General features: G+C 65.2%; 5 protein-coding genes across 6 annotated transcripts; all 5 read right to left on the reverse strand.

Annotated features, from left to right (window-relative positions):
* Window positions 1-224: 224 nt before the first annotated feature.
* CHLRE_06g249550v5 (uncharacterized protein) lies at window positions 225-1,700 on the reverse strand. The gene has a single exon (XM_043062573.1). It carries the CDS (start codon window positions 1,642-1,644, stop codon window positions 973-975), a length of 672 nt encoding a protein of 223 aa, XP_042923279.1. The 5' UTR covers window positions 1,645-1,700; the 3' UTR covers window positions 225-972.
* A 64-nt stretch (window positions 1,701-1,764) lies between these two features.
* CHLRE_06g249555v5 (uncharacterized protein) lies at window positions 1,765-3,650 on the reverse strand. The gene is made up of 2 exons (XM_043062574.1): window positions 3,224-3,650; window positions 1,765-2,937 (listed from the first exon to the last, which is right to left on the reverse strand). Exon 2 carries the CDS (start codon window positions 2,890-2,892, stop codon window positions 1,807-1,809), a length of 1,086 nt encoding a protein of 361 aa, XP_042923280.1. The 5' UTR covers window positions 2,893-2,937; window positions 3,224-3,650; the 3' UTR covers window positions 1,765-1,806.
* A 1,009-nt stretch (window positions 3,651-4,659) lies between these two features.
* Window positions 4,660-8,120, reverse strand: CHLRE_06g249600v5 (uncharacterized protein). The gene is made up of 2 exons (XM_043062575.1): window positions 7,918-8,120; window positions 4,660-7,786 (listed from the first exon to the last, which is right to left on the reverse strand). The coding sequence occupies exon 2, from the start codon at window positions 7,757-7,759 to the stop codon at window positions 5,777-5,779; it is 1,983 nt and encodes a 660-aa protein (XP_042923281.1). The 5' UTR covers window positions 7,760-7,786; window positions 7,918-8,120; the 3' UTR covers window positions 4,660-5,776.
* Window positions 8,121-8,244: 124 nt separating this feature from the next.
* On the reverse strand, window positions 8,245-13,520 carry CHLRE_06g249650v5 (uncharacterized protein). 2 transcript variants are annotated; one of them, XM_043062577.1, is made up of 10 exons: window positions 13,222-13,520; window positions 12,912-13,094; window positions 12,597-12,737; window positions 12,217-12,300; window positions 11,473-12,018; window positions 9,953-11,290; window positions 9,540-9,781; window positions 8,960-9,380; window positions 8,800-8,846; window positions 8,245-8,704 (listed from the first exon to the last, which is right to left on the reverse strand). In XM_043062577.1, the coding sequence occupies exons 1-10, from the start codon at window positions 13,297-13,299 to the stop codon at window positions 8,641-8,643; spliced, it is 3,144 nt and encodes a 1,047-aa protein (XP_042923283.1). In that variant the 5' UTR covers window positions 13,300-13,520; the 3' UTR covers window positions 8,245-8,640. The 2 variants fall into 2 exon arrangements, with proteins under 2 accessions (XP_042923283.1, XP_042923282.1); XM_043062576.1 differs by having other exon boundaries at window positions 12,597-12,740.
* Window positions 13,521-13,569: 49 nt separating this feature from the next.
* CHLRE_06g249700v5 (uncharacterized protein) lies at window positions 13,570-17,390 on the reverse strand. The gene is made up of 8 exons (XM_043062578.1): window positions 16,261-17,390; window positions 15,950-16,016; window positions 15,738-15,797; window positions 15,378-15,575; window positions 15,011-15,093; window positions 14,746-14,877; window positions 14,446-14,509; window positions 13,570-14,293 (listed from the first exon to the last, which is right to left on the reverse strand). The coding sequence occupies exons 1-8, from the start codon at window positions 17,049-17,051 to the stop codon at window positions 13,706-13,708; spliced, it is 1,983 nt and encodes a 660-aa protein (XP_042923284.1). The 5' UTR covers window positions 17,052-17,390; the 3' UTR covers window positions 13,570-13,705.
* Window positions 17,391-17,502: the final 112 nt, after the last annotated feature.

The raw sequence follows: 17,502 nt of genomic DNA on the forward strand, positions 1-17,502 counted from the left end.
AAGCCCTCATCACACATGCTGCGGCTGCCCGAAATGCGGCGCTTCATGGACCGCCCACACTGTCAGCAGGGGGTTCAGCATCTGAAGTACTGGAGCTTCGGACACCCCAACCGTGCAGACCGCTGCGGATATCGTTCTGCGGGGTGCCGCCCCGCCGTTTCTTGGAGGTGCCATATGTGGATGCACCGCTGCCGCTGTTGCTGCCGTGCAGTGTGCGACGGCATCAGTTAGCTCAGATGCACAAGGACTTGAACACGCTGCTGCGCCATTGCGGCCACGCGTATGGGGCAGGCGTATAACCGAAGCTCGATTGCGGGTATCTGCCTCATTCAGTTGGGATTTGAGTCCGTTGTCAAGGTCCGGGCCATAGCCCATAGGAACACAGGCCCCACGTAGCTATCACAACCCACATCAACGTTGTGCCTCACTCACGCCCCGCACCGCCATGGCGACAACCGGATGAGGTCGCACAGTGCATCTGCTTGGCCCTAACCCGTCAGCCAGCATTTCGGTATTAGAATCGCTGCCCCAATGCCCTTTCGGTACCATCGCTATGCATCACATACCGCTCATGCTTTGCATGCAACGTCTGCGATGGGTGGGGCCCCGCCATCCTTTTGCAGGTTGCAAGGTGCCATCATAACCACCGCCGCCCACCTACCACATCATCCACTCTTTCCCGGCCGTCGCTCTGGCGCCCCGTCGAGCATCCCGATGACCGTTCCGAGACACCCCGCTACGGGCTCCTCCGGACCGGTGGAAGCGTTTGCACCTGCACTTCCTTGCACCCGCCCGCCATCCCCATCAACCGATGCATTCGGCGTGTATCCGGCTGCAACTTTATCAAACCCGGTGCCGTCCGGCCAAAATCAGGTCCATAGCCGCGGTGATGCACAGTGTTACAGCAGCTGCTGATGCCCCAGCCGCCCCTGCATGCCCCCGCGGCCCGCCTGATAACGCTGGTGTGCATGGCTACCCTGCGATACCGCCCTCGACGAAAGCGGCGGGGTTGTGGGCGGGCGGCCACCACCAGGCCACCACCAGGCGGCTGCCGGGCATCACCGCCATCACGCTGCCGTCCGGCGCCTGGGACATGCGGCCCGAGATGCGAGACCGATAAGTGGACATCATATACTTGCCGCGCCGGCCGGGGTTGTTTAGCGCTAGACCAAAGTGCAGGGGCACCGGAGCGTGCGGGTTGCGGGCGGCCGCCGGGACCGGCGCCAGCTGCGGCGGCGCCCACAGCACCACCTCCTGCGGCACCGGCTGCCGGCCGCCGTCACCGCGGGCAAGCGGGGTTTCCGTTGGGAACAGCGGAATCCAGTCGGACCGCCCCTCGTGCAGGTTGACCTTCACACGGAGCTCTTTGTTCCACGTCAGCAGGAGCGGCTCAGGGCCGGGAGGTGCAGCCGCCGCCGGCGCCCCGATGCCACCGCCGCCGGCGACCGTGTGCGCCGCTGTCGCATTGCCACGACTGGGTGGCACCACCAGAATCACACGGCCGGGCCCCTCCGGGTGCAGCGCCAGGCGGTCTCCAGGCTGTAGGCCCAGCACGTGCAGGGCCTCAGACCGGCAGCACAGGACCGGCCCCGAGCTGTCGTCACCCGCACCCCTTGCGTCCGGGCCCGCAGCAAGCAGCCACATGGGCACACGCGGCCACCGCACGGCGAATGACGGCTCGCCAGATGCAGCCGCGGTGCTGGGCACTAGCTGGGGCAGGCACACCTCCACTGCCTGCCGCTGCTGCCGCCGCTGCTGCTGCGTCATGCAGTCGTGCGCCAGTCCCCAGGCCTGCACCAGGGTCTCTCACTGCAACGGCTCCTCAGCGACCAGCTGCAGCAGCCCATTCACGTCCGTGCCCTCCACTGGGCCGCCCACGGTGAACAGCGCCAGCAGGGGAGGCGAGGCCAGCGGCGGCAGGGTGGCGGCGGGGCGGGCCCTGGTAGTGCTGTGGCCGCTGGCCGAGGCACTGCTGCTGGCGGTGCTGCTGCTGGCGGCACTGCTGCTGGTGGCTGCGGCAGTCGGCACCTCCGGCGGCTGGGGCTTGGCAGCCACTGCAGGGGCTCCAACAGCCGCCAATGCCGTTGTGGCCTGGGTCGGTGCCGCCACCAGCACCGCCAGGCTCTGTGCCGGCAGCACCAGCAGCCGGCCTTGTGGAGGCAGCTCCGGCAGCAGGGCAGCCGGCAGGCCCCGCAGCAAGGCCCCGTCGGCGCCACCGGCGCCATCACCGCCAGCCTGCCGTTGCCACGTCACGGGGCAGGGGGTTGACTGCATGTTCACGGGCTGGCGTGATCTGGACATTGGCTGCACATGCACGAGTAGCAGCGTCATCCGCTGCTGGTCTGCCGGCTCCTGCACACCCGCTGCTCCGCTGCCGCCGGCCCCCATGTCGGTCAGCGAGGGCAGGGTCACCTCCAGCAATACCTCACTGCTGCCGCCTGCCTGCTGCTGCTGGCTGATGGAGTATGCGGCTGTGAAGGCCGGCGGCGGCGGTGTTGAGGCGCGCGCAGCCGCCGCGGCGGCCGCCGCGGCACGCACACCTGCAGCGGCACCTCCGGCGCCCCCTAGCGCTCCTCCTGCTTTGAGCTCTCCAGAGGGCGTGCAGGCGGCGATGACCATGAGGGGGCCGCCGGGCTGCAGCGCCAGGAGTCCCAAGCTGTCTCCCTCTTTCAGGCCCAGCGCATCCACTTCAAAGCGGAGGCACCTCAACACGAAGGAAACTTTGGTGTCACGCGTCAGCGTCGGCTGCAAAGGCGTCCAGTTCTTGAATCCGTCGTGAAGCCACAGGTTGGCAATGGGGTACAGAGTCCCATCGTTGTACGCCTGAACGGCTGCGGGCAGCTGTGTCGGGTACGCCTGTTTCCAGTCCATGGTGGCACCTCGCAGCCGCATCCCGTTCCCAGGTCTCAGACTGCTCACACGAATGGAGAGCGATGCCTGTGCACGGGCCAATGGCGTGGGTGGGGCGCCTTATTGTACGTCAGTATATGGGTCAGTTGCTTGTGAGCTATGCCCAGGTGATGAGCCCACGCTGTGACACGACAGGGAAGTTGTGGATGTTCGGCTCCTGCAGAGATTTTCTTGAATACGACTATGGAACTTGTTCTATTCACGTATCTGGTGTTTTGCACTACCGTCTGCTCGGGTGGGAGGCCGGGGAACCTAGGGGAACCAAGGAGGTAAGCAGGACAGCGAAGGCGAGCGGGTGCACCAGGGCACGCACCTGCGCCTGGTGTGGCGGCGAAGCTTCCAGCCCTGAGGCCTCTGCTGTAGCGTGAGGCGCAGATGTGATCCGTCTTGATGTCGCAGTTGGGCAAGCAGCAGCGAGGGCATCCGACAGCCACGAGACATCGGGAGGCATCCCGGGCGCGACGGGACCGACCGGCTCAGCATTGTTGTATGTGTGATATACAAATAATGCTATAAAGTACCGGCCGGGTAAGCTCCCTCTGGCGCCGGGGCTTCAAGGGCCGAATGTTAGTTTTCGCCCGATGTCGACCGTCAAGGAAACAATAATGCTAGTACAATGCTAGTAGAGATATGCAGCTATACTCTATCTATGAGGCTTGAGATGCCCTGAAGACGGTTCAGTACATGGTTGCAGTGAAGATTGGGTCAGCCAGAAGTTGAAGGGGCTTCAGCCAGCTTCACCCAAGGTAAGAAACAAGCGAATACCAGCATTGTCCTGAAATAACCGTGTGCGGAGACCTGCCTGTAGCCCTTGACGGCTTGACATGACCCCTGCATTCGGACGCGCGCACGGGACACGCAAGGGCAGGTGTGCGGTACCCCTGTTCTCAGCGGCTAAGTTTTCAGCCCTTCACCCACACCCAGTAAATGCTTGTCAGGCTGCACCTGTGGCATCATGGTCACGCCTTGCTGCTGCGCCGCGGTGTGGGCGCCTCGCGGTGCCCGTCACTTCATCCTGTGGGCGCCATGTTGGCAAACGCAAAGCCGCTCCCGTAACTTCGTACCCATAGCTTACTAGTGCATGAGCGATCGCAAGGCCGGCTGTGACCTGACCGCTTACTCCCCGCTGGCGCTTATGTTCCCGCTCGAGCTGTCTTAGCCCCCCACCAAAGGCACAAGGAGGGTGGGAGGGATGTCTGGGCGAGCCATCCAGGGCATCGGGGTCGGAGACGCATCCAGCCGGCGCGGGCATCCAGCATAGCCCGGCCACATAACCTGCCTACCTGGGGGTGACCCGACCGGGGTATGCGACAGTGCCCGCCCGGCCATCCAACAGTTCCGGGCCGACCCGACCCAGCCATCCACGCATTGGTCGCCGGCTCATCCCGCATCCCTGGGCCAACCCCAGCACAGACATCCAGCAGACGCGAGCCAACCCGTGCACACATCACGTTTCCTGACTTGGAAAGCTGTTTGGGGAAAAGCCAAACCCATAGGAAGAAAAGCTCCTCCCTCTGGGCGGGAACATGCTTGGGGCGTGCCGGTCGACACGGCCTGACATGGCGAACCCGCCAAACCTCTTTTCTGTATCTGTTCCATAATCATATAAGCGTGTAGGTTGTTCTTCTTAAGCTGCTGTTTGTCCGCTGGAAGCTGGAGCCATACAGCAAATCTGAAACAACCAACTGTCGTCTTTCTAGCACCAATTCCTGATTCCACGGGCATGGGATATAGAAAACAGCAGGAATACTCAAGCCCGTCCTTTGAGGCGCCCAGAAGCGGCCAGCGAGCCGGACGAACCACTGGTTCGCTTCGGCCATCTCGGGTGCCCCGGCCCCATTTCGTCACAGTCTTTGCCCACACCAATGAAAACAACCTATTACATGTGCACAATTAATCGGGGTAAACTAAAACGAACGCTGGACGTCTTCCGCAGAGACATCATTTCGGGGTTTAGCGTTTAGCTATAAACGGCCGCTATAGCGTGAACATAGCTCACTATAGTATTGATGCTAAGGCGTAACGAAGGTGTTGAATTCTGAGGGCATGACATGGAAGCACAAAAACACGCTGTTCGAAGCGGCCTACCCTGCAATACCCATGGCATACCCCCACGCTCCTCCATGGTCCGCGGCGCAGTCATAACAGCACGCCGCGTGTAACATTCAACAGTGCTGGGGTGACCCCGACCCAGCCATCCAGCAGTCCCCGCCGGGCCATCCAGCATCCCGGGTCGGCCCGACCAACAGTCCCCGCCGAGCCATCCGTTGTCCCGCCCAGGCATCCAGCAGTGCTGGGCCGGCCCGCTAGGGAACTGCAACAGTGCTTGGAAACGGGTCCCAGGGTCCCAACCACTCAAAAACAGCCAATCCCCGAAATTCCCACCCTCCTAGGCACAAGACACAGGTTGTTCTCTTCCATCACTGCTACATGGTGCCCCTTTGCCTTACTTGTCGTGACTCAGCCTGTTGGAACCTACATATGGCCGACATATCCCAGGAACCCTTCGTGTAACGTTGCATCCAGAAGGACAAATCAGAAGCCCCTCATATGATCATACAATACTGTCCGGTCCTTCCGGTGAAGTCCCTTCGCCGGAGCAACCTCACTCCCGTGCCGCAACCTCGAAACATGCCAACATCCACTCTGTGCATTGCCATCTGCATTATTTAGTTTGCTCTTATGCTCAAGACCTCCTCCCTCCCATTGTCCACGTCCTAGCATGTCACCGCCCTAACGAAACCCGGTGCCGTCCGGCCAAAATCAGGTCCATAGCCGCGGTGATGCACAGTGTTACAGCAGCTGCTGATGCCCCAGCCGCCCCTGCATGCCCCCGCGGCCCGCCTGATAACGCTGGTGTGCATGGCTACTCTGCGCTACCGCCCTCGACGGAAGCGGCGGGGTTGTGGGCGGGCGGCCACCACCAGGCCACCACCAGGCGGCTGCCGGGCATCACCGCCATCACGCTGCCGTCCGGCGCCTGGGACATGCGGCCCGAGATGCGAGACCGATAAGTGGACATCATATACTTGCCGCGCCGGCCGGGGTTGTTTAGCGCTAGACCAAAGTGCAGGGGCACCGGAGCGTGCGGGTTGCGGGCGGCCGCCGGGACCGGCGCCAGCTGCGGCGGCGCCCACAGCACCACCTCCTGCGGCACCGGCTGCCGGCCGCCGTCACCGCGGGCAAGCGGGGTTTCCGTTGGGAACAGCGGAATCCAGTCGGACCGCCCCTCGTGCAGGTTGACCTTCACACGGAGCTCTTTGTTCCACGTCAGCAGGAGCGGCTCAGGGCCGGGAGGTGCAGCCGCCGCCGGCGCCCCGATGCCACCGCCGCCGGCGACCGTGTGCGCCGCTGTCGCATTGCCACGACTGGGTGGCACCACCAGAATCACACGGCCGGGCCCCTCCGGGTGCAGGGCCAGGCGGTCTCCAGGCTGTAGGCCCAGCACGTGCAGGGCCTCAGACCGGCAGCACAGGACCGGCCCCGAGCTGTCGTCACCCGCACCCCTTGCGTCCGGGCCCGCAGCAAGCAGCCACATGGGCACACGCGGCCACCGCACGGCGAATGACGGCTCGCCAGATGCAGCCGCGGTGCTGGGCACTAGCTGGGGCAGGCACACCTCCACTGCCTGCCGCTGCTGCCGCCGCTGCTGCTGCGTCATGCAGTCGTGCGCCAATCCCCAGGCCTGCACCAGGGTCTCCCACTGCAACGGCTTCTCAGCGACCAGCTGCAGCAGCCCACCCGCATCCGCGCCCTCCACTGGGCCGCCCACGGTGAACAGCGCCAGCAGGGGAGGCGAGGCCAGCGGCGGCAGGGTGGCGGCGGGGCGGGCCCTGGTAGTGCTGTGGCCGCTGGCCAAGGCACTGCTGCTGGCGGTGCTGCTGCTGGCGGCACTGCTGCTGGTGGCTGCGGCAGTCGGCACCTCCGGCGGCTGGGGCTTGGCAGCCACTGCAGGGGCTCCAACAGCCGCCAATGCCGTTGTGGCCTGGGTCGGTGCCGCCACCAGCACCGCCAGGCTCTGTGCCGGCAGCACCAGCAGCCGGCCTTGTGGAGGCAGCTCCGGCAGCAGGGCGGCCGGCAGGCCCCGCAGCAAGGCCCCGTCGGCGAAACCGGCGCCATCACCGCCAGCCTGCCGTTGCCACGTCACGAGGCAGGGGGTTGACTGCATGTCGTGGGCCTTGGGTCGAAGAGAGTGAGGATCGTGGTGTGGCTGCACCTGCACGAGTAGCAGCGTCATCCGCTGCTGGTCTGCCGGCTCCTGCACACCCGCTGCTCCGCTGCCGCCGGCCCCCATGTCGGTCAGCGAGGGCAGGGTCACCTCCAGCAATACCTCACTGCTGCCGCCTGCCTGCTGCTGCTGGCTGATGGAGTATGCGGCTGTGAAGGCCGGCGGCGGCGGTGTTGAGGCGCGCGCAGCCGCCGCGGCGGCCGCCGCGGCACGCACACCTGCAGCGGCACCTCCGGCGCCCCCTAGCGCTCCTCCTGCTTTGAGCTCTCCAGAGGGCGTGCAGGCAGCCAACGCAATGACGCTATCGGAGGCCAGCCTCAGCGCCAGCAGCGCGAGGCTGTCTCCCACTTCCAGGCCCAGCGCATCGGCGTCGCTGCGGAGGCACTTGAGCACGTAGCAGCCCCTGCTGTCGTGTACCAGCCGCAGCTGCACCGGTGCCCAGCCGCTTAACCCATCACGCAGCCACACGTCGACCATGGGGTATTGCTGCGCCCCTTTGCTCTCATACGCCTGGGCTGCCAGTTTGGCCTGGCTGGGGAACAGCTTGTGCCAGCCCTGCATGCCCTTCTTGCACCCCTGGAACCTGCCGAAGCGCAGCCGCCCAAGGTCCGCAAGGCGCATGGGAACGATAATGGCGTCATCCACTGCCTGAGCACAGGAGGAAGACGCAAAGTTTTAGGGTGCCTGTTCCCAGGTTGCATTCGCAGTGCGAGCGGTGGTGCCGGTGCCCGCGTGCGACAAGACCGGTATAGTGAGGGTGAACGGCAACGCACACGCACTTGCTGCGAAGGCTCAAGCCCGGAACCCCCAGCCGAAGCTCGAGGCGCTAGCTCCTGTCGTCCCTGCGACGCCACGGGGCGAGCCACACTGGCTTGGCGAGGCACGCAAGCCGATGCGTGCGATGTAGCGCTGCGAGGTGCTGGATGGCCGGAGTTGACCAGCCGGCGAAGCAGCATGGTTGCACCACAGACGTTATTTGTGGTGATATGTTATATTATGGTTGAAATTGGTGGAATTCGAACGGGTGAAGCCGAAAGGGCGCCAAGACTGCCACAGAAGCTACGTTAAGTTGACAAGTAAGCTTTGGAGCTAGTTGGTTGGCGTTGCAGGCATTCTTATATACTACACACAGTCAATACATGGTATGTCTGCCTCGTCTTGCCTGAGCAGATTTGACAGGAAGTCGAAGAGGCTCCAAACCAATACGGCCACCTCTCTCGCGATAACGACCTGGATACATGCATTTAACATAACAGCAATTAACGCTGTCGGCTTTTGTTTGCGCACATCCTTTCCCTAAACATGACTTGACGACACCATGATCTGTTGAATCCGCCGGGAGACCGTGCCGGGAGACAGGGGGCGCACATGTCCTGCTGGCCGAATTACAGACCGCGTACACCATTGCGCAACCTCCTTCTGAGTTGCACCTCATGCAGCGCCATGCACTTTCTAGTACTCCAGCCCCATTTCCGGCCGTTGCCTCCATCCTGCGTGCTCGCTCAATTGCACACCAAGAACAGCGATTCGTCCGCCTTGCGCCAGGTGTAGCACGAGCACTCCAACCTGTTGATGCCACAAAGCATGGATATGGGTATGTAAGGGCGTGAACAGGGCTATGAAATATGCAAAAGCGGCAGCACCCTCAAGGTCCAGCGTACCACGAGGGGTACACCACGAAGCGGCCATGCTGCTGTGCCCACAACGCCTGTGGCACGGGCGGGGTAGAGGCATGTGAGTCTCTAACTACATGAGCCGCCCAAACACGGATACGTCAGCAGCACCTTGCGTCCTCTTTCAATCAGCCGCTGGGGCACATACCTTTGCTGTGGCGCCGCTGAGGCTGACCACGTGCGTTGTGCTGTCGGTGCAGGCTGCGCTGACGGTGGCGCCGCACGCCTCCGCCAGCCGCCACAACGGGTGCTGAGGCCCAGCCGCCGTGCCGCCACTGTACACGCGACTAAAGGTGATGTGAGTGCCGGTCAAAATGCGCTCCCGCAGCTCCCGCAGCACCCGCCGAACGTCCCACGCCTCCAGCGCCGGTCCAGCAGACTGAGCCGCCGGCGGCGGCTGCTGGCTGCCATGGACAGGCGAGGGCGGCGCGGCCGCAGACCCACTGCCCGTGCCGCCGTTGGCGCTGGCACCTGCCCCCCCGCTGGCGTACGCGTGCAGCACCCGACCATGGAGCGCCTCCAGCAGCGGCAGGCCGACGGCTAGGGCACCACGCTCGGCGTCCTCGTCCCTGCGGAGGCGGCAGGCACGACCACCGGGTGCGGGTGATTGTGAAATTGTGATCCGCTCCAGCCTATTCCTGGGTGCCGGACAGCCTTCCCCGCCTAAGTACCAGGACCTCGTGCTCCTGTACCATGGCCACCCAGCCCTCCCACCCGCCCGGCCCTACCTGTCCACCTCCAGCATGCAGCGGCTCGCCATGCCACTCGCCGCCACTGCGCCGCCCGGGGCGCAGGGCCGTACTGCGAAGTAGGCGTAGGGTGGCAGAGCCAGCAGGCTGCCGCTCAGCGACTCGCCCATCCAGGCCGCGTCCGGCGTGTCCAGCACTGCGGCGATTGGCGCCCTGCACTCCAGCGCCGCCAGCAGCCGCTTGGCCAGCACGCCCGCCGCCACCACTCGGCTGCCGAACAGCTGTTGGCCATATGAGCAGTGCAAGACACGTTGGCAACATTAGTCAGCATCACGTAAGGCCGCTGCACCTCCATCGAGCCCAGCCAACCTGGCCAAACCCTTTCTTCTTCCTCCGTTCCCAACTCCCCAACCGGCATGCTTGCGCACAATTACCTCAGGCCACGACCTCACCTGCTGGTGCGGGTCCAGCAGCTCCACCACCGCGTCCGCGTACGGCCGGCCCTGCCGCGTGCGAGCCCACAGCTCATACCGCTCAGCCGCCCGCGCCAGGAAGGCACGTGCCCCCGGCCGCAGCTTGAGCCACAGCGCGCCGCCCTCCAGCGGCAGCCTGAAGAGCTCGCGCCGGTCCTCGGGCAGCGCTGCCGCCTCCACAGCTGCCCGCCGCACCAGCGCCGCTGCGGTGGGTCCGTCCAGCTGTGCGTCCCAGCAGCTGTCCGCCAGCACTCCGTCCAGGTCCACCACCAGCACCAGGCGGCCGCGGCCCAGGCAGGAAGACACCACCGCCGCCTGGTCATCAGGCAGACCGGCCGCAGCGGCAGCCAGGCGCTGGGCGGAGGCGCTGGGGCCCATGTCACCGCCGGCCGCTGCCTCTGACTTCACGTGCGCGGCGTCCCGGTCGCGGTCTCGGTGGCGTGAGGAGCGATGCGAGGACCCGTGCTCCTTGTCCCGCTCCTTGTCCTTGTCCTTATCCTTGCTGCTGCGGTGCCGATCCCTGTCCCTGTCCCTGTCTCGGTCCCGCTCCTTGTCGCGATCCCGCTCCCGCTCCTTATCCCGTTCCTTGTCTTTGTCCTTGTCGCGGCTGCTGCGCTCCCTTTCACGGTGCGAGCCGCTGCCACCCGCCGTATCGTCGTGCGCGTCCTTGGGCTTGGAGCTCGGCCGCTGCGAATGCGAGGGCTGCGGCTGCGGCGGCTGCGGGAGCTGAACCGCCTCTGTCCCCACACCCGCCGCAGTGTCCATGGCATCATCCCTGCCGCCAGTTGCGCCGGCGTCAGACATGGGCGACTCGGGCGGTGGAGGCAGGGCACCCCCGTCCTCCGCGGCCCCCAGCACAGTGCCATGCGGCCCACCCTCGCCGTCCTCCCGCTTTACCCATGCCCCATCCGCTGCGCCGCTCCACCGCAAGCCGCCGGCCTCGCCTTCCGAGCCGCCGCGAATGCGCTTCGCCGGCGGCTCATCGGCTTCCTCGTGCCCTGCGGTGGTGGCTGCTGCCGCCGCCGCTGCTGCCCTAAGGTCGCCAGGTGTGGAAGCCACCACAATCTTCAGTTTAAAGGCGCTGCCGCCCCCGCCAGCTCCCATAAGTGAGGACGCAGCGCGGCCCTGGAGGCTGGACCGCGCGGTAGCCCCGGCCGCCCCGCCCCCGCTGCCCGGCCCCGGCGTATGCTTGGGGGCGGGCGGCCATCCATCCGGCGGCGGAGGGCCCGGCGGCGGCACCGCGTCGGGCCCTGGGCTTGGAGAGGGGCTGCGCCAGTAAGTGCTGGGCGGTGGTGGTGGCGCCTGAGCATCCATATCCTGCACACCAATGCAAAAGGAAGAGTCATTTGTATATCTGCCCCTCGCAACCAGCGCGCTAGGCAAGTTGTGACACGTAGTCCAACTGCTGGCGCCTTCCCGCGCGAGGTTGTCTCGACCAGGCCCCATGCCCTGCGCGACACCGTCAACCCCACGCCCCCAGCCACCCAGCTGCCACCCACCATAGGCTGCGCGCCAGCCTCCTGCTGGCCAGATGGAAGCGGTGGCAACTCCTCGCCGCCCGGCCCCGCTCCTGCGGCCTCACCCCCGTGTCCCAACCCCGTCGGCTTGCTGTCCGCTCCAGTGCCTGCCCCTGCCGCCTGCTGCGAGTGCTGATGCGCGCTGCTGGACGCCTTGGCGCCACCAGCGGGCGCCTCGGCACCCAAACCAGACGGCACCGGCGTGCCGCCGCCCGCCCCTGGCGTGCTGGCGCCTCCCGCTCCTGTTGCCGGGGGCGGGCCGCCTCTCCGGTTCTCCAGCACGACCTTGAAGGCCTTGGAGTTGCGCACCAGCGCCTCCAGTTCGGCCTTGAGCCCCGCGTTGAAGATGTCGTGTCGGTAGTTCATGGCCGCCTTGAATAGCGCCCGGGCCGCGTCCGCGCCTGCAGCCGGCGCTGCCAGGTAGGCGCTGGTTTGGCTGAATTTGTTGACGGTGTGCAGGCCCTCCAGGATACGGCGGCTGTACTGGAAGCAGTCCGGGTAGTCCTCGATGGAGTCGCCCTTGCGCTTCTGTGCGAGCCGGAGAGGAGCGGAATCAACAAAAGCGACCATAAGGGCGACTGCTTGCGTACGCACCGCGCCTACCAAGCGACATCCCGCCCAGTCCGTTCGGGCTCCCCAATGAGGTAGCTCCTCCTGCCTGATGTTCTGCCACCGCAGCGACAGTCGGGCTGCCGTTTCCCTCCGGGGACCTTCCTCGCTCCTCACCTTCACCCTCCTGAACAGCTTGTCCAGCTTTTTGATGGCTTGCTTCAGGTCGCGACCCACCGTCTCCAGAGAGCGCATGACATCCTGCAGGTAGTCAGCCAGGCAGCGATGGAGGGCTCAGTCAGGGCTGGTCCGGCAGGGGCACAATGCAGCGGCCCCCACGGCAGTCACGCCGTGCAACCAACTTCTGCTCCAACGGCCCCAGAGTTCTCCTCCAATTGCCATGCCACCAGCTGCCCGCGCTTTATGAGCCGTATCCCACTGAGCCATGTTGTAAGCTACCGTCTCGAACAGCCACCTTGTCCGCGAAAGAAAAGCCACACCCTTTCCCCCTACAGGCAGCACTAGTGCAACGGTTGGGCATGTGCTGGGCGCCCCACCTGGAAGCTGCTGTTGCGTGTGAGGTCCCGCAGCAGCGTCTGCAGCTCCTCCACCTCGCGGTCGTCCTTGCCGCCCGCGGCCCCAGCCCCGGCGGCCTCCTTGCCGGGCGCGGGGCTGGTGCCCGTCCCACTACCTGACACCTGCTGAGGCGCCAGCAGAAAGTTGAGCGCATTTGCGCCCGTCACAGCACCCTGAGCCGATGCATATCCCTCCGAGGTCTTTGAGCGGCCCCGCGCAATGCTGCTGCGTTCGTGGTGGCTCCTGCCCTTGCTGGAGGCTCCACCATCACCGCATACTGCTCCGGATGCACTTACGAGCGAGTCTTGAAGGCGGCCGCTCCGGGACGGCGCGAGGGACAGGCCAGAAGGCTGCAAGTGTGGAGGTGGCGGGAGCGACCCGTGCGGCTTGAGCGCGGCGCCAACCGGATCCTGGCCAGCCGCAGAGCCATTCTCCGCCTCTTCAGCCTCACCCTCGCAGCCTGACGCCTCGCCGGACTCCTGCGGGGTTCCGGGCGATGTGGAAACGTAGGTCAAACAAAAGTTTGAGCGCGCAAACCCAACGTCAAGGCACATCGTCCGCTTATTCCGTGTATCGTAACATCAAGCTCTTGTTACAAATCCCCACCTCGGCTTCGGCAGCGCCCTCTGTTTGGACCTCCCCATCCTCCAGCTCGCCGTCCTCGGACAGGAGCGGCCCAGCCATGACGCTGAAATGTTCCACACGCAGTTTTCTGATCTCAAGGTGCCTACCGCATCACTGTTGCGCACGTATGCGGGTCAACAACGGGTCTTGGGACCGCGCAGCGAAAACTGCTCGTGCCTCTGCAGGTGAATGCTGAACGGCTCAATAACGACTAAAGAATAAAATGAGCACCGAATCGGAGCCTGTGCTGTCTCAGGCCGATTTGGCGCGGAACTGTGCTCCACGTGCTTCTCCAGCGATGGTTATCAATCTGGACCAAGAAATGAATTATCAACAACGTGTTTACAATCCCGTGCTACCGCATGATCATGCTCCTGCATGTGGTGGCGCCTGGCGGGCTGTTGGCCGCCCCCATCCGTCCACTCAACGCATGCCCTTGCGCACACGCACTTGCACTTGCGCCGCGTCACGCCTTGTGCTCGCTCTGCCCGTCTGCCTCCGGCTCCTCGCCCTCATCCTCGTCGCTAACACTACTATCACTTACATCGTCTCGCCCCAGCCCGCCTGAGTCATGGTCCGGCGGCGTCCACTTTTTGCCGTCTCCCCCCCCGCCCAGCTCCCAATACCGCTGCCACAGCTCGCTGCTGGTGAGGCGCAGGCTGCCGTCGCCGAACCCCAGCCCACTCACGCCGCTGCTGCCGCGCGCGCCCAGGCTGCCTGGGGGCGCACCATAGGAGCCCGGCGGGCCCGCGCTTGGGCCGGTGTCCCGACCCGAGCTGGATGCTGGACCCGGCTGCGAATCCTCCAGGCCCAGCTCCGGGTGCGTGTGAGATCCCTCCGGCTGTGCGGTCAGTTGCGACCAGCTCAGTCCACCACTGGGCATGCCCCACCAGTCCGCCACCGCCTCGCTGCCCGAAGCCAGCGGCGACGCAGTGCCGCCACCCGCCTGGCCCTGCCCCTGCGCCTGCCCGTGCGCCCCTGGACCCCGCCACCAGCCATCCCACTGCACGATGACGCCGCTGGCCCGGTCGCGCGCGCCCTTGTCCAGCCACTCCTGCGCAAGCGTGGAACAAAGTCGCTTCTTACTCGTACGAGAACCGTGCAGGTGAGGATCTGACGGCTACTGGTAATGCAGGATGCGTCATTCTCCCGGCTCGGATTATCATCCTTTAATCCACACAAAAGCGCTCCGCAACTGCCACCTGCCTGGAATAGCGGGTTCTTCTCCCGCCACTGCGCCGCCGGGATGGTGGTGATGGTCTTCATGGACCTGTGGGCCGGGCAGGGGGCGGAGACAGGACAGGAAACTAGCACGAGCACTTCAGATGAGGGACGAAGCCGACCAGCACCGGCCATGTGAGGGAGTGAATGCGGGCAGCGCATGTGACGAGTCCATGGTCGCGTGCGGCGTAAACTGATCTGCAGGTCTAGACACCTGTGTCTGCGCTGACCAGGATATCAAGGACATCAGGGAGTGGTGGCTCCACGCCCCACCCGCATGCTAACCTTATGTCGTGGAACTTCTTGCCGTTGGTGGACACGCGCAGGTAGGTGTAGGTGAGGCGGTTGAGCACCTCCTCGGAGCAGCGCAGCATGCGGCCCAGGGTGCCCGGAGCCATCTCGCTCAGCTCGTGGCGCCTGGCAGGGCGTAAGAGGATCAGGGGGGTTGCGCACATGGCAGTGCTCGCTACAACGCAGCACTCAAAGCCAGTGTGTCTCAAGACATATTCCAAACAGTTTTCGCCGCGCAGCCCCTGTCCCCACCCCTCACCACTGCGGCAGCAGGCTGGCTGCCTCATGCAGCAGGTCCGCCCGCAAGCGCAGCGTCGACGTCGACATGCACACCAGTGGCGGCTGTGCGGGCAGGCGGAATTGGCAGCGCGCGGAGGATCAGAAGCAGCAGGTAGTGGTAGGTTGGGAGGTTTTAATGTGCACAGGTGCTTCGAGCATGATCTCGCCGCGTCAAAGCTCGACACGCTGCCCACATGCAAGCGCACACGCATCGAGCCGTGCTGACGCCCCAGTCCCCGACGGGACCGGCTGGAGCTCCTGCACGGCGGTGGGCCGCTCAACTCCTGCCTCCCCACCCCACTCCTCAGCCTCATCGCTCCGCCCGCCTGCCTCCCGCCCTCCCCCACCTGCGCCGCCACCATGGCTGTGGCCACCTTGAGCGGCAGGCGCAGCTCCGCCTGCAGCAGCGCCACCCGCGCTAGGACCGTGTCGGGCGCGCTCTGCAGCAGCCGCGGGTAGGCCAGCACTGCGCCCAGCAGCTGCTGGCGGCTGAGGCCCAGGCCCAGAGTCAGGTCATCCAGCTTGGACAGCAGTGTGGCCTCGTGCTGGGGGTAAAGGAGGACAGGGAGGGAGGGGGTTGGAGGGAGGGGGAGGTGGGTCCGGGAGGCAGTCATACCCAGTTCCATATGACCAGAGTGGACGCTGGTGCCAGTCAACGCACGCAGGACAAGACTGCGTGACAACACCGTGCGTGCTCTCTCACCCACCCAGTGCAGTAGGTGCGGGCAGCGCTGGACCATGCGCCTCACCACCTCCAGCCCCAGCGCCTGGACATGACACATGCGTGTATGTGGACGTGGGAGGGCGGCGCCCCGACATCATGAGTGCAGGAAAGACCAGGCAAGGAGCTAAACCATGGCGTCAAACTTCCCCACTGACACAGCAAGCCCTAACCACCACCACCGCCACCGGTACCCACCTCCTTGAGCGCCAACACCCGCGCACGCAGGGTCTCTGGTGCAGCCCCGTCCCGTAGCCGCTTCCAGCTGTGAGCAGGGCATAAAGGATTGTGGGCATGGGTAGCGGGCAGCGGCCACTGAGCGTGCCAGACAGCAGCAACAGGCGGAGCCAAGCTCCCTCACTACACGGACAGCGCTCAGCACCATGTCCAGTTAGAGGCGTCATGTTCGTGCCCCTGGCTGTCATGGAGACCCATTTCCACCTCCACCTCAAGAGGGGGGTTCCAGGGGGTCGCTCCATAATAGGCACGCAACGACGCACCCCGCGCACCTGGCTGGCGGCGGCCTGAGCTCTGTGGGCTTGAGCCGCAGCTCCCTTCGCAGCATCACCTGCAGCTCCGCCTCACGACTGGCCTTCTGCAGCGGGGGCCGACCGCGCCGGGCAACTGCCGTGCCCACCCCTTCAGCCGCTGCCGCTGCCCCTGCCTCCTCCACCTGCTGCTCCGTGCCCTCTCGCCGCGGCCTGCCCCTCCGGCTGGACAGTGTATCTGCAGCCGCGGCTTGTTGAGAAGTGTCCCCACCGTGGCCCCTGGCCCCACTACTTCTGCCGCCGCGGCCGCCGGCCGTCTGACCGCTGTCGCTGCGCTCTCCACCGCCGTGTGCGTCACCCAGCCGGGACCCCGGGGGCCCCACGTCGCCTGCAGCCGCCGCCCGATGTGCGTCAGCTCGAGGTGGACGCCCACGGCGCCGTTGCCCGCTGTCGCTGTCGCTGCCTGCCGGTGAGGGGGTGCGGACCGGATGCGGCAGTGGTGGTGCCTGCGGTGCCGTAGATGCATCGCGCGGCGGCCTGCCCCGTGACCGCTTCACAGCTGGTGCCGGGCCGTCACTAGTGCCAGGTACACTGCCATCCACTGACTGCTCTGCTTTGCGGGGCCGGCCGCGCCGCCGCTTGCCTGTCTGCTCTCCTTCGTCAGACGGGTAGGCAGGCCCTGGGGTGCAGCTGCTCCGCACCCGCCCTCCGAAATGGACTGGTGGGCATAGGGCTGCGCATTGCCTACGCTGAAGTTGGGGCACAGAAAATTGTGCGAAACGCCCAGTGGGCTGAAGGATTTGCAGCTGCATGCTGCGCGCCGGGCACCCGTAAGGCTCAGGGCAGTCGACGTTTAGACAGCGTTACAGGCATACATGATCCTTGACACATGACACATCGCCTCCTAGTTCGTTGCTGCAAAGTTTAGGGTTCGACCGGGCAACAGCTGACACCACTGCGAATGCGGTCACTGCCTTGTGGATTCTGTGGATTTATGATATTCGCCTCTGTCCGAGCCAGCAGAAATGCCAAGCGCGCTGTCGTCGCGCGGAACAAATGTTCCCCTGGTGAGTCGCGCCTATTTGGTGCTGCTGCAAGCCTTCAATACGTAGTAATTTAAACTATGCCACAAACTTGCTGCGCCCATTCCCAGATCATGGTGAGCCACAATCGAGGCGCCACGCGCGGCGTGTCAGAACTCAGAAGCCTCTCAGGCTGGTGGGCCAGGTGTGCGGCGGGGACCTACGGGGACTGTTCAGGTCG

Source organism: Chlamydomonas reinhardtii, chromosome 6 (genome assembly GCF_000002595.2).
Source record: "Chlamydomonas reinhardtii strain CC-503 cw92 mt+ chromosome 6, whole genome shotgun sequence".
Lineage (NCBI taxonomy): Eukaryota > Viridiplantae > Chlorophyta > Chlorophyceae > Chlamydomonadales > Chlamydomonadaceae > Chlamydomonas > Chlamydomonas reinhardtii.

Coding starts and splice junctions, on each gene's coding strand:
- CHLRE_06g249600v5 (XM_043062575.1), bottom strand. CDS start 7,759: ATGCGCCTTGCGGACCTTGGGCGGCTGCGCTTCGGCAGGTTCCAGGGG.
- CHLRE_06g249550v5 (XM_043062573.1), bottom strand. CDS start 1,644: ATGTGGCTGCTTGCTGCGGGCCCGGACGCAAGGGGTGCGGGTGACGAC.
- CHLRE_06g249650v5 (XM_043062576.1), bottom strand. CDS start 13,299: ATGGCTGGGCCGCTCCTGTCCGAGGACGGCGAGCTGGAGGATGGGGAG. Junction 9,782..9,952: donor TGCTGGACCCGCACCAGCAG/GTGAGGTCGTGG, acceptor TATGGCCAACAG/CTGTTCGGCAGCCGAGTGGT. Junction 9,381..9,539: donor TGCATGCTGGAGGTGGACAG/GTAGGGCCGGGC, acceptor CCGCCTCCGCAG/GGACGAGGACGCCGAGCGTG.
- CHLRE_06g249700v5 (XM_043062578.1), bottom strand. CDS start 17,051: ATGCAGCTGCAAATCCTTCAGCCCACTGGGCGTTTCGCACAATTTTCT. Junction 14,878..15,010: donor GCCAGCCTGCTGCCGCAGTG/GTGAGGGGTGGG, acceptor ACGCCCTGCCAG/GCGCCACGAGCTGAGCGAGA. Junction 14,510..14,745: donor AAGAAGTTCCACGACATAAG/GTTAGCATGCGG, acceptor CCCGGCCCACAG/GTCCATGAAGACCATCACCA.
- CHLRE_06g249555v5 (XM_043062574.1), bottom strand. CDS start 2,892: ATGCGGCTGCGAGGTGCCACCATGGACTGGAAACAGGCGTACCCGACA.